Source organism: Callorhinus ursinus, unplaced genomic scaffold (assembly GCF_003265705.2).
Source record: "Callorhinus ursinus isolate GAN/ISIS: 27379988/994484 unplaced genomic scaffold, GSC_fseal_2.0 scaffold20, whole genome shotgun sequence".
Classification (NCBI taxonomy): Eukaryota; Metazoa; Chordata; class Mammalia; order Carnivora; family Otariidae; genus Callorhinus; species Callorhinus ursinus.
Window position 1 is genome coordinate 30672085 of NW_027397082.1, and position 14319 is coordinate 30686403.

Sequence of the window (14319 nt, forward strand, 5' to 3'; positions counted from 1 at the left end):
ACTCGGGACGGTAGAGGCCGTGTAGCGTCGCCGTTACTCTGAGGAGAGAACAGTCGGTAGAGGGGTGCAAAAATGCAGAGCAATAAAACCTTTAACTTGGAGAAACAAAACCATACTCCAAGGAAGCATCATCAGTATCACCACCAGCAGCACCACCAGCAGCAACAGCAGCAGCCACCACCGCCACCGATACCTGCAAATGGGCAATAAGCCAGCAGCCAAAGTGAAGGCTTGACTATTGACCTGAAGAATTTTAGGAAACCAGGAGAGAAGACCTTTACCCAACATAGCCAGCTCTTTGTGGGCAATCTTCCTCCTGACATCACTGAGGAGGAGATGAGGAAACTATTTGAGAAATATGGGAAGGCAGGCGAAGTCTTCATTCATAAGGATAAGGGCTTTGGCCTCATCCACTTGGAAACACGAACCCTAGCGGAGATCGCCAAAGTAGAACTGGACAACATGCCTCCGTGGAAAGCAGCTGCTTGTGTGCTTTGCCTGCCATAGTGCATCCCTTACAGTCTGAAACCTTCCTCAATATATTCTAACGAACTGATGGAGGAAGCCTTTTCGGTGTTTGGCCAGGTGGAAAGGGCTGTAGTGATCGTGGATGATCGAGGAAGGCCCTCAGGAAAAGGCATTGTTGAATTCTCAGGGAAGCCAGCTGCTCAGAAAGCTCTGGACAGGTGCAGTGAAGGCTCCTTCCTGCTAACCACATTTCCTCGGCCTGTGACTGTGGAGCCCATGGACCAGTTGGATGATGAAGAGGGACTTTCAGAGAAGCTGGTCATAAAGAACCAGCAATTTCACAAGGAGCAAGAGCAGCCACCCAGATTTGTACAGCCTGGCTCCTTTGAGTATGAGTATGCCATGCACTGGAAGGCACTCATTGAGATGGAGAAGCAGCAGCAGGACCAAGTGGACTGCAACATCAAGGAAGCTCATGAGAAGCTGGAGATGGAGATGGGGGCCACTTGCCATGAGCACCAGGTCATGCTAATGAGACAGGATTTGATGAGGCGTCAAGAAGAACTTCGGAGGATGGAAGAGCTGCACAACCAAGAAGTGTAAAAACGAAAGCAACTGGAGCTCAGGCAGGGGAGGAACGCAGGTGCTGTGAGGAAGAGATGCGGCAGCAACAGGAAGAAATGATGGGGCGACAGCAGGAAGGATTGAAGGGAACATTCCCTGATGCGAGAGAACAGGAGATACGGATGGGCCAGATGGCTATGGGAGGTGCTATGGGCATCAACAACAGAGGTGCCATGCCCCCTGCTCCAGGGCCAGCAGGTACACCAGCTCCTCCAGGACCTGCCACTATGATGCCAGATGGAACCTTGGGATTGACCCCAACAACTGAACGCTTTGGCCAAGCTGCTACAATGGAAGGAATTGGGGCAATTGGTGGAACCCCTCCTGCATTCAACCGTGCAGCTCCTGGAGCTGAATTTGCTCCAAACAAACGTCGCCAATACTAATAAAAACTTTAATGTCTAGTTTCCCAAAAACCCTTAAAAGAAGGACCCTTTTTGGACTAGCCAGAATTCTGCCCTGGAAAAGTGTTAGGGATTCTTCCCAATAGTTAGGTCTTCCTTGCCTGTACTACTCTGAGGGAGTTTGCTGGAGGCTGAGGGCAAGGGAGGGGCGATATTTAACAAATCAGTTCTGTGTGGTATATCGTTTAACTAATTGATTTTGTGTGGTGCATTCCTGAAGTCTCATGTGATTGTTGAGGGCCAAGGTGGGGGGGACCATAGCAAAATAGATCCAGTTAGAGCCCCCATTAATCTTGATCATTCCATTCTTTGTCCATCCTGTTCTATTTGGTTTCTCATTATACCCTCCAAACCTCAGAGACACTGCCACATACACCACAAAAACAAGCATCCCCCAATGACCTTAACCCCATTGTTCCATTCACTCGCAGGTGGGAATTCAGGCAAATGTCCACAGAGGTCACAGAAAACATACATACGGTTCTGTTATATCCCATATATTACCCCTTCATGTCCTAAGGAAGACATTTTCTCTTAGAGATTTTCATTTCAGTGTATCTTTAAAAATAAATCTTGTGTTAAGTTGCCTCCATCTTTTTTCTTGGGTTAGGACAACCCAGGAACGGCCCTTTTGTGTCCATAATGTTGCTGTTCACAGCTTTTCTTGACAGGCCTCGTACAACCTTGGGAACAGCGTTGCTGTGTGCTGAAGGTCGGACGGTAGCTCTGAGCCTTGCCTCTCGTAGGTAGTTATGCTGTGCATTTTTTTTATTGGTGTACCATGTTTGATTTGTCCCTGATATCTTTGGAGTTTTTCTGAGAAATGGAGCAGTAATACAGCATCAACTTATTAAAATACGTTTTAAGCCTTTAAAAAAAAAAGTACAATGACATATCCCCTCACACCTGTCAGAATGGCTAAAGTCAACAACATAAGAAGTGACAGATGTTGGTGAGGATGTGGAGAAAGGGGAACCCTCCTGCACTGTTCCTGGCAATGCAAGCTGGTGTAGCTGCTCTAGAAAACAATATGGAGGTTCCTCAAAATTTTTAAAAGTAGAACTACCCTATGATCCAGCAATTGCACTAATAGGTATTTACCAAAAGAATACAAAAGTACTAATTCAAAGGGATACATGTAGCTTTATATACAATATCCAAATTAAGGAAAGAGTTCAAGTGTAATCTTCGAATGAATACATAAAGAAGAAGTGGTATATGTGTGTGTGTGTGTGTGTGTGTGTGTGTGTGTATGGAATACTACTCAGCCATAAAAAAGAAAGAAATCTTGCCATTTGCACAAACATGGATGAAGCTAGAAAATATTACGCAAAGTGAAATAAGTCAGCCAGAGAAAGACAAATACCATATTATTTCACTCAAAGGAGCATAGGGGAATAAAAGAGAGAGAGAGAGGCAAACCAAGAAACAAATTCTTAACTCTAGAGAACAAACTGATGGTTACCAGAGGAGAGGTGGGTGGGGTTATGGGGTAAATAGTGGATATGGATTAAGGAGTGCAGTTGTTGTGATGAGCTCTGGGGGTTGTATGTAAGTCTTTAATCACTATATTGTACACCTGGAACTAATATGACACTATATGTTAACTAACTGGAATTTAACTACAAACTTAAAACAAAAAAACAAAAAACTGGAGTATCCAGAACCTTACGAAGTACTTTCACTTCTGAGACTTACAGATAGCTGTTTCTTCTTCTTTCTATCCCACCCCCATAATTCAGCTTACATAATCATTATGTATATAGTAGGAGGTTCATTAAAAAGGAAAAGATTTATTTTTTCCATACATGAAAAAAAATGGCAACAAAAAAATCTGGATAAGATAAATTACCCTATGCCTTCACTTCTCCTCCTGGACCCAAATTGGAAGCTACTAACACTACCATGCTTTTCCTCATATGGATGGATGGGTAATAGGTGTGATATTAATGAACCCTCTAGATCAGAATTGATGTGTTTCCGGGTCCCTGTTGCCATTGTGGCCTTACTTTAATGGAAATTCCATCAGGGACAGTGGTTCTCAGAGTATTATTAGTATTCCTACAGCTCCACCCTCACCCTGGGGTTCGGCCTAATGACTGCTTCACTCCATCCTGATGCCCACTTCCTGCTCAGATTATCATCCCGTAAGCCCCCCCCCCCACAATATCATAGAAGAGGTGATTTACCTTTCCTCAGGCCTTAATTTAGCCTTCTTCTTTAGGGATATAATACTAGAAATTGGAACCTTCCTAGGAATAGACCATATTAACCAGATACACTATAAACCAAAATATTATTATCTAAATCCTGAATATAGCTGTAGCCTATTTTTCAAGAGTGGCTGAGGGCCAGAATGGCTAACATAATAATATTTTGAAGAGAATCCATGGCTGATATTTGCTTTATTGCTCCATGTTTTGATAATTACAAATACAACCTTAAGAACTATCCCTTTCCTTACTCTAACACTCAAAGCACAAGGAATGCTCGAAATGTTCTTGATAAATGAGATCTCAAGGTATCCTTTAAAAACATAAAGAAATAGTGTGTACTGGAGAGCCACAAAGGCACTAACTAGAAAAGAGAAACTAGACCAAGGACAATTTGAAACATTTCTTAGTATCAGTTCACCACCCCTTATGCTAGACACAATATAGAGTTAGTTCAGCCCATTTCTTTGAGTGTCCACTTTGTAAAACTTTCCATCAAATCCAGACCCTTTTCTCCCACATTCCCACCATCAGGTTGGTGTTGGGACTCGCTCAGGTCTGAGAGGTATTTCTGCACCATGAAGGTGGCACAGAATAAAATTAAAACCCCATAGAAATGAGCCTTTATCTTAGCATTAAAGTGTATAGTCTCACATCGCTCTAGCTTCTGTAACTCTTCTCCCATTATTCTTTATTTTTCCATACTTCCAGCTAAGAAAATAACAATGAGGTCCAAGTTTGCCATGAACTGAGAATAGAGTGTGTAGATGGACAGATGTTGTAAAAATGATTTTGTATACTTGTGGGAAGGTGGGACCCATATGAATACTCATGAAAGTCTCTATAATATTTGCCTTGACCTTGTAAGATCAATAATGATGAGGGCATATTCAGGCAGAACAAATTTCCAGCTACCATATACCCCAGGATTGCTGGCAAGTATAAGAGTTTAGTCCTCTTATCAGGCTCTGGATGGGAAACCAGAGGCCACGGAAAAATGGATCACTCCTGCCCCTGAAGCCCAGCTGGAGATATCCAGGAGAAGCACCTTTCCAACACAGTGGTTGCTATGGATACAGCTTCTCCACCCTCAGGCTCACATCTCTTCCTCTTATGCATCTAAAAAGATCTGGGGATAAACATCCCAGAAACTTTTTGAGAGGGGTCTGACAGGTTACAGACGTTACAGAAACCACCTACCATGCCATGCCCCCTTCTTCCCTAAAGAGGAAAAAATGTGTGCGTTCGTTTTTCAAAAAGATTGGGGAGCACCATGAAAATATTCTTCAGATGAAAATATGCAATGAAAAGAATAATATTGATGGAAGCATGACGAATGTGTGAATAAAAAGGTGGACTTCAGCAGTATCTTTCCAAAAGCCTCCTGAAAGCCAGGGTGTGATCCAGCTGTTTCTCACCATAAAATCTGTTCTTTTACAACTGTGCTCTGGCCTCAGTGCATACATCACATGTACAAAGTTGTAGTCTGGACTTTTACCTAAAATCAGTAGCAATATTCAACTTGGGATTTTAAAAACCCTTGGGAAATTGTCATATAATTTCCTTGAAAAATCTTGGCAGAGAACAGTGTGGACATCTGGGAGTCAGCATCACCACACACAAGGGAAGATAAATTTAAAGGTTGCATCAGTAATTCTTGTTCTCAACAGTAACCAATTAGCTGCCCCTAAGACACCAGCCGTGACTTTACTTTCTGCTCTGTTTCTTCAGCATCTAATAAGGTTTGGGGGCCTATACTCTCTGCTCACTGGTTGGGTCAATCCTGCTTGATGATCAAACAGTCTTGTGGTAAAAATATCACAGAACCTCAGACTTGCATGTCAGCATCTCTTCATTGTTGATGCAATAAAACAAGGATGCTTCTCCACATGGAAAGGTAAGCATATAATGGAGCAGGTGTGCCCATGACGTGGAGCACTGCAGCAGAAGGATCCTTGTCTCCGCAGCAACCAGGGCTAAACCCATAAAAAGCTGTCTGCTCCCGCAAGACTGTTGAATCACAGATCTGTACCTCTGAAACAAATAATGCAATATATGTTAAGAAAAAAAAAGAAGATAGCAGGAGGGGAAGAATGAAGGGGGGGAAATCGGAGGGGGAGACGAACCATGAGACACGATGGACTCTGAAAAACAAACTGAGGGTTCTGGGGGTGGGGTGGGAGGATGGGTTAGCCTGGTGATGGGTATTAAAGAGGGCACGTTCTGCGTGGAGCACTGGGTGTTATACGTAAACAATGAATCATGGAACACTACATCAAAAACTAATGATGTAATGTATGGTGATTAACATAACATAAAAAAGCTGTCTGCTCCCATTAACTGACAGCAATATTGCATGTTAGGTGGGCTTCTACCAGTGGGGAAGGCAGAACCAGATCTTTCATGAGAATGCTAAGTAGTCTGGGATTCCAGCACTAGCTCAGTATCTGGGGCAGTGAAATGTGGTTGTTTTGGTCCCTCTGCTCCTTTCTGGGGTTTCAGTGGTCTGGGGTGCCATGTAGCCTTGTTTTGCTATGGAAACAGGGCATTATCAGCCAGAACACTGGCAGTATGGCATGCATATTCACCCCACTCCAGGACAACAGGCTGTGACAAATGAATTTCCTTCTCCTCTCCTTTCCCCTCAGCCCAGAGCAGGTTCTTGATTTCTTCGAAGACAATAGCTGCAAAGGAAGGAAGCCCTGCCTCCCATATGGTGACTCTTCTATGTATGCCTGGCCTCAGGGATCCTGGTGACTTGGTGGACTTACTGGAGTCAACAGGGACAGAAGGAGAGGCTCCTTCAGGCTGTGCCACTCAGGGGTGAGCAGTTCAGTTCCATGAGCAGCCCTTCAAAATTCCAGGCCCATGGTGCATTAGTGAGAGTCACACATTCCACACTGCTGACCTTTAGCTTAGTATTGAGATGCTGGAGCCAAAAACCATCCTGAGAGAAGTTACTGACTGAGAGGACTGAAGAGAGAAGAATGTTCACTGACCTTTGATCTAAGAGTGAGTATGTGAGTGCCAGGTGCCCAGCATATCCTCATAGGTGGGTTAATCCCATGAACTACTATCACACCCACTTCTGTCACAGGTGGGCATGAACCATGGGACGGTGGGTGGTAAATCCTAGATTTACAACTTACCTCATGTTGTTGAGCGGCCCCCAATGTCTCTGGTCTCCAGTCTTTTCTATAAAATGCTTGTGTTAAAGTAGAGCCTCTCTAAGCCCCATGTCATTCCATAGGTCTGTAACACATAAGTGATATTATCTAAGGATAGAACTAAGTAAGATAAATAAAGCTTATCTTTCACTTAAGGTTGAGAGGTCATCAAGAATAGATTTGTTCCAGTTTTAAAATATTTTGTCACTGCATTTGGACATAACAGTTACTTCAAATTTGGGCATTCTGGCTAAAGTCCCAGCTATGTGACTTAAGCTCTCTAGAACTCTGTAAGCCTTAGTTTCTGCTCTTAAAAGAAGGGGCTCGTGGTTAATATGGTAAGTAATAGAAATACTGAATTTCTGTGATGAACATGGAAAAAGCATAAGTTCTCAACAGATGATGATGGATCATAGCATGTGTTGCATATTTTAAAAGGGATAGTCAAAGGGAATATTACTAATATTATTGTTATGTTTACTTACAAATTATGTTATAAAAATAAAATGTTGTATAACTAAAAAATGTCAATAACTCTGCATACTTAAACTCTATTTAAACATAATACTAATGATCATTATATTATGCTTAGAATTTGAGGAACACATAAGAAACATTGGCATCATATACCAAGTGAGTTACATGATTTATCTTAATTAAGTCTCATAAGAACATGAACAGGTAGATCCTATCATCTTCATTCTACAGAGGGTGAAAGTGAAATTCACAGAAGTTAACTACCTTACCAAATATTACTGATCTCTCAGAAGTTAGAAATCAGTATTGTGTATTGAACTCTGGGCCTTCTGATTCAAGAACCAACTGTAAACCACTTTACTATCTGCCTCTCCACCTTCTCTGATAGTCAAATAACTTAATCATGCTCCTCTAAAACCTTTGTGTTTCCTGATGTCTTCATTGTAGGTTAAGTACCCCAGTGACACTGCAGTGGAAAGACATGTCCATGGAAATGGGGAATGTTACAACTGTCCACGAATTCACTTTGGAGGGGTTTCCTGCCATCCAGCACCTGGGAAAGGTCCTCTTCCTGGTGCACCTGCTGGCGTACCTGGCATCCATTGCAGGCAATGCTGTCATAATCACCATCACCTCTGCAGACCCCCGGCTCCACACACCTATGTACTTTTTCCTCAGCATTTTCTCTTTCTTTGAGTGTTGCTTTACAAGTACTGTTATTCCTAAGTTGCTGGTCATCCTTCTTTTAGGCAAGAAAACCATTTCCTTTCCTGCCTGTTTCATACAAGCCTTTGTCTTTGTATTTCTGGGAGCAGCAGGTTTCCTCCTCATAGCAGTGATGTCTCTGGATCGGTATCTGGCCATTTGCAAGCCTCTGCATTACCCGACCATCATGAACCTGAAGACTTGCTTCCTCTTGGTCACTGCCTGCTTCGCTTTGGCCTTCCCTCTCATCACTGGTCTGGTAGTAAAGGTTTCCCAGTTACCCTTCTGTGGTCCCCATGTCATCCCCCACTTCTTCTGTGACATCGGCCCCCTGATTCATCTCTCCTGTTCTGACACCAGGTCTTTTGAAATGTTGACTTTTGTCCTCGCTTTGGTTATCCTTTTGACATCCCTTGTCATAACCACCATTGCCTACAGCAACATAGTAGTCACCATCATGCGACTCCCTTCAGCCAAAGAGCAACAGAAAGCTTTCTCCACCTGTTCATCTCACCTCATAGTCCTCTCTCTGATGTATGGCAGCTGTGTGTTTATATACATGAAACCAAAGCAAAGGAACAGGCTGGACTCCAACAGGGAGGCTGCCCTTGTGAACACGGTGGTGACCCCACTGCTCAACCCTGTCATCTACACTCTGCGGAACAAGCAGGTCCACCGGGCTCTGAGGGAGACAATGCACAGAATGAAAATATCAAGATAAAAAAAAAAAAAAACCACATGGCCTTGGAGTGGAAGGTTTCAGAGAACCATTTGTCTTCATTCTGGCCAATGTAGCAGTCCACAGAGTTGTAGTGCAGGGTCTCTGGCAGATCTCACTTGACCTTGCACATCCTTAGCAAAATGGAAATCTGTTTTTGCAAGGCTACATTATACCTTGATGTGCACACTATCTTCTCCCTAAATATTCCACATTTGATGACAATTAATTAATTGCAATATCCTTTACTGAATTTTTTCTTCCCTCTGATATAAAGATATGCTTGAAATTTCCTAAATTCCTAATTTATACACTTTTTATTTCACTTCTTTCTAGGCATAATCTTGGCACAATGGACTGATGACTAACCAAAAGGCATCTAGATAATTAAAACAATAGAAGGTTGTTTATTACTTTCTGGTAATGAAGGAAATTATAGGAATACTACCAATGCTTCGGTCCATATTCCCTCCATGCCTAGCCCAAGGAAATAATGGTCATAGTACCCTTCACCTTAGATTACATATGGTTTGCATCAGATGTGCTATTCTTGGTCCTTAGCTTAGCTACATATGTATGTGTCAATCCCATGCTGGAGGGAAACAGAATTGGTCTCAGGCTTAGGTCATTCTCTAAAGAGAAGGAATGACCACACCATCCCATGGCTGACCAGCTCCTATTTCCTAAATTATTTATTTTAGCTCCAGCCCCTCAGACACATTATGCATATTTATGATTGGTTCCTATGCTAAAGCTGTTATCACAGATACATGTGTATATCAGTGGAAGGGAGCACTTATTGCTTCTTACTTCTTGTTCATACTTCTATAATTTCTTCCAAAATTCAAGTCATTTATTTATCTACTTCACATTACTAATGAAAATAAATTACTTAAACATTTTTCCTCATTGAATTGTGTTGTCAACTATAAGGTTATCTTCTGATTGATAATCTATTTTAAAACCAATATTTCCATTATCTCAATCCTTAAAACTTGTGTACTTTTTCCAACTATTTGACAGCTAGAATGTATCTATTTATTCTTCAAAAGAAACATTTCTAAAATGATTAAGACAATTTTTTATTTTGTTTCTCTTTAGCCAAACCCTGAGGTTAGATAATAATCACATATATGTTATGAAACACACAGTACACCATGAATAGATCCTACTTGGCCTGCATGGTCCTATTACAAAGTTCAGAATTCATCTGATAGACAATGAGGAAATATCAAACATGTCCTAAAAAAATCACAGATGATTAGCTGCATACATTGTATAAAAACGAGTTTGGAAGGGGCGGAGCAAGATGGCGGAGGAGTAGGAGACCTAAATTTCATCTGGTCCCAGGAATGCAGCTGGATAAGGATCAAACCATTCTGAACACCTACGAACTCAACAGGAAATCGAAGAAAAGAACAGCAGCAACTCTCTGAACAGAAAAGCGACCACTTTCTGGAAGGTAGGATGTGCAGAGAAGTGAATCCCAGGCAATATTCGGGAGGATAGACAGCGGGGGAGGAGGCCTCCGTCGGCCACTTCTGGCAAGTGATAGAGCCGCGAAGCACAAAATTGGAACTTTTAGAAATCGGCTCCGCTGAGGGACGTCTCTCCAGTGGCTAAGCGGGGGGTGGAACCCTCACGGGACAGTGTGGTCTCAGGACCCTCGGGGTCACAGAAAGACCAGGGGTGCCTGAGTGTGGCAGACCTCCTGGGTATCAGAGCGGGGGAACCGGCTGCAGAGACGGAGCCGAGGCGCGGGCTCTCAGCTTGGGGTTGCCATAAACTGTGATTGGCCAAACAGTCGGGTGACTGCTCCTCCAGCAGGGACCCCACAAGCGGCAGAACCAGGGAGACTCCCCTTCCTCCCCCAGGAGGAGTGGTGTGGGAGTGCACTGCATGGATCCTCTGGGTTTGGAGACTCCACACGGGGTCTGGTGCCAGAGATAGAAACACTCGGTCACAGGCCGGGTGAGCACGGAGAGCGGCCAGAGACCGGGGAGACGGGAGTGACTGACTGCTTTTCTCTGGGGGCGCACTGAGGAGCGGGGCCCCAAGTTCTCGGCTTCTCTGGGGTAGAGATTGGGAGGCCGCCATTTTCATTCTCGTCCTCCAAAGCCGAGCGGAAAGCTTCAGGGAACAAAAGCTCCCGAGAGCAAACCCAAGCAGATTACTTAGCCCGGACTGGCAAGGGCGGGGCAATTCCGCCTCCGGCAAAGACATTTGGGAACCACGGCAACAGGCCCCTCCCCCAGAAGATCAGCACGAACAGCCAGCCAAGACCAAGTTTACCGATCAATGAGAACGGGAGAACTCCAGCACTAGGGGAATACTGCACATAGAATTCATGGCTTTCCCCCCGATTCTTTAGTCTTTCAAAGTTAATTTTTTTAATTTTCTTTTTCTTTTCTTTTTTTTTTGAATTTTTCTTTTTCCCTTTCTCAACCAACACCTTATCAATCCCTTTTTAAAAAAAATCTTTTTTATTTTTCATTTTTGAGTCATAATCTATCCTTTCATAGTAGTTAACCTTATTTTTGGTATATATAAAGTTGTTTTCTCTTTAAAATTTTGGGATACAGTTTCTTCTAACAAACCAAAATATACCCTAAATCTCTAGTGTATGGCTTTGTTCTAGTCTCCTGCCTGATCACTTTCTCTCCCTTTTTCTTTTTTTAAATTCCTCTTCGTTCTTTTTTCAACCAACTTCTTATCAATTCCTTTTATAAAATCTTCTATAATTTTCATCTTTACAGTCATATTCCATCCCTTCATCATATTTACCCTTGTTTTGTACATACATGTTTTTCTTTCTTTAAAATTTTGGGAAGCACTTGCTTCTAACAGACCAAAATATGCCCAAAATCTAGTGTGTGGCGTTGATCTATGCACCACCCTGATCATATTTGATCATATTCTGTTTTTGGGGGTTTTTTTTATCTTTTTGTTTTTCTTTCTTTCTTTCTTTCCCTTTCTTTCCCCCCGGTTTTAGGTTTCTTCTGATTTGTTTAGTGTATATTTTTCTGGGGTCGTTGTTACCCTGTTAGCACTTTATTCTCTCATTCATCTATTCTCCTCTGGACAAAATGACAAGACAGAAAAAATCACCTCAAAAAAAAAAAAAGAACAAGAGGCAGTACCAGCTGCCAGGAACCTAATCAATACAGATATTAGTAAGATGTTGGAACTAGAGTTCAGAATGACGATTTTTTTTTCACCATCCTGAACTTTATTAAAGAAAAAGCAATGATGGTAAATCTCGAGAACATAGTCAATTTTTTAGGATTCTTCCCTTGAAAATGTGACATTTGACTTCCAAACACATGCCAGAGTGTACATGGTTCCCAATTGTACTAAGTAGGTGACAAGCTGAAATCCTAAAATGTTCATCTTCCAACTTTCCCCAGTCTGTGGTCTGTCTTTAGATCAACAATAATCGCCTGCACAGCTACTATGGCTTCATTAATTTTTGTCTGTAGTTCTCTGAGCTATTCTGTATGCAGCAATCACAGAATTTGAGCAGCTTCATTAAGAACTGCATCTCCTGTGTCAAAACCAAGAATATGTTTTTCTAAAGGAACAGGCAAGCCCTCTTTCGTTTGATTTGCTCTAGCAACTACATCCTGGGTCAGGCGCTCCTGGACCAAAATGCGAATTGCCTTAAGCATTATCAGATAATCATCATGACACTGAATCTGAAGAAGGTTAGCCAAAGCCATTACACCACCCTAAAAATCAGGATTATTTACATCCAAGTTGATCAATGGCTCTGCATTTTTAGCTACATTGTCAGCATTTTTTGTACTATCGGGTACCAAGTCCTTGTATTTTTCAGCATTATCTCCATATTCAAGTCTAACAGCTAAACCAAGAAGCCAGGCAATTGCTTCTTGTCGATCTTGAATCTTGAAAGGACAGTTAACATCTTTGAGATACTGTGAAGAAAAAAATATCTCTTCAAAGAACTTGGGCCAGTCACTGCTGTGGATGTTTCTTAAATTAACCTCTGTCTTCAATCTTGTACTGTCTGACTTTCTGGTCCTCAAGCCAAACAATGAAGTTTTTTAAATTCTGTTTCATCTTTGCAGTTGAAGCCAGGCAGGTAGTGGTAGTCAAGGGCCATCAGCTTGCATCAGAACATGGTCCCCGCATCTCGCTCTGGTCCCCCGGGCTTCAGCTGGGAGAGGAGAGGCGAGGAGAAGCAGGGGGCGCAGGCACCTGCGATGCGGCAAAAGGGCCAAGAATGATGATTTTAAAGATACTAACTGGGCTTGAAAAAAGCATGGAAGATATTAGAGAAACCCTTTCTGGAGAAATAAAAGAACTAAAATCTAACCAAGTCGAGATCAAAAAGGCTATTAATGAGGTGCAATAAAAAAATGGAGGCTCTAACTGCCAGGATAAATGAGGCAGAAGAGAGAATTAGTGATACAGAAGACAAAATGATGGAAAATAAAGAAGCTGAGAAAAAGAGAGATAAACAACTAATGGATCACGAGGGCAGAATTCGAGAGATAAGCAATACCATAAGACAAAATAACATTAGAATAATTGGGATCCCTGAAGAAGAAGAAAGAGAGAGAGGGGCAGAAGGTATATTGGAGCAAATTACAGCAGAGACTTTCCCTAATTTGGGGAAGGAAACAGGCATCAAAATCCAGGAGGCAGAGAACTCCCCTCAAAATCAATAAAAATAGGTCAACACCCCAACATCTAATTGTAAAACTTAGAAATCTCAGAGACAAAGAGAAAATCCTGAGAGCAGCTCAGACAAGATATTTGTAACCTACAATTGTAGAAACATTAGATTGACAACAGACCTATCCACAGTGACCTGGCAGGACAGAAAGGACTGGCATGATATCTTCAGAGCACTAAATGAGAAAAATATGACAGTCAAAAATATTATATCCAGCTAGGCTGTCATTGAAAATAGGAGGAGAGATAAAATCTTCCAGGACAAACAAAAACTAAAGGAATTGGCAAAAATGAAACCAGCCCTCCAAGAAATATTGAAAGGGCTCCTCTAAGCAAAGAGAGCCTAAAAGTAACATAGACCAGAAAGGAACACAGACAATATACAGTAACAGTCACCTTACAGGCAATACAATGGCACTAAATTCATATCTTTCAATAGTTACCCTGAATGTAAATGGGTTCAATGCCCCAATCAAAAGACACAGGCTATCAGATTGGATAAAAAAAAAAGACCCATTGATATGTTGTGGGCAAGACACTCATTTTAGACCCAAAGACACATCCAGATTGAAAGTGAGGGGGTGGAAAACAATTTACCATGTTCATGGACACCAAAAGAAAGCTGGGGTGGCAATCCTTCTATTAGACAAATTAGATTTTAAAACAAAGACTGTAATAAGAGATGAGGAAGTACACTATATCCTACTTAAAGGGTCTCTCCAACAAGAAGATCTAACAATTGTAAATATCTATGCCCCGAACATGGGAGCAGCCAATTATATAAGCCAGTTAATAACAAAAGCAAAGAAATACACCGAAAACAATACAATAATAGTGGGGGACTT

General features: G+C 42.1%; 1 protein-coding gene and 2 pseudogenes across 1 annotated transcript; 2 read left to right on the top strand and 1 right to left on the bottom strand.

The window, feature by feature from the left end:
• LOC112830951 (non-POU domain-containing octamer-binding protein pseudogene) lies at positions 1–1731 on the top strand (annotated as a pseudogene).
• Positions 1732–7834: 6103 nt separating this feature from the next.
• On the top strand, positions 7835–8779 carry LOC112830953 (olfactory receptor 6C75-like). Its single transcript, XM_025881131.2, has one exon. It carries the CDS (start codon positions 7835–7837, stop codon positions 8777–8779), a length of 945 nt encoding a protein of 314 aa, XP_025736916.1.
• A 3383-nt stretch (positions 8780–12162) lies between these two features.
• Positions 12163–12917, bottom strand: LOC112830952 (RNA transcription, translation and transport factor protein pseudogene; annotated as a pseudogene).
• Positions 12918–14319: the final 1402 nt, after the last annotated feature.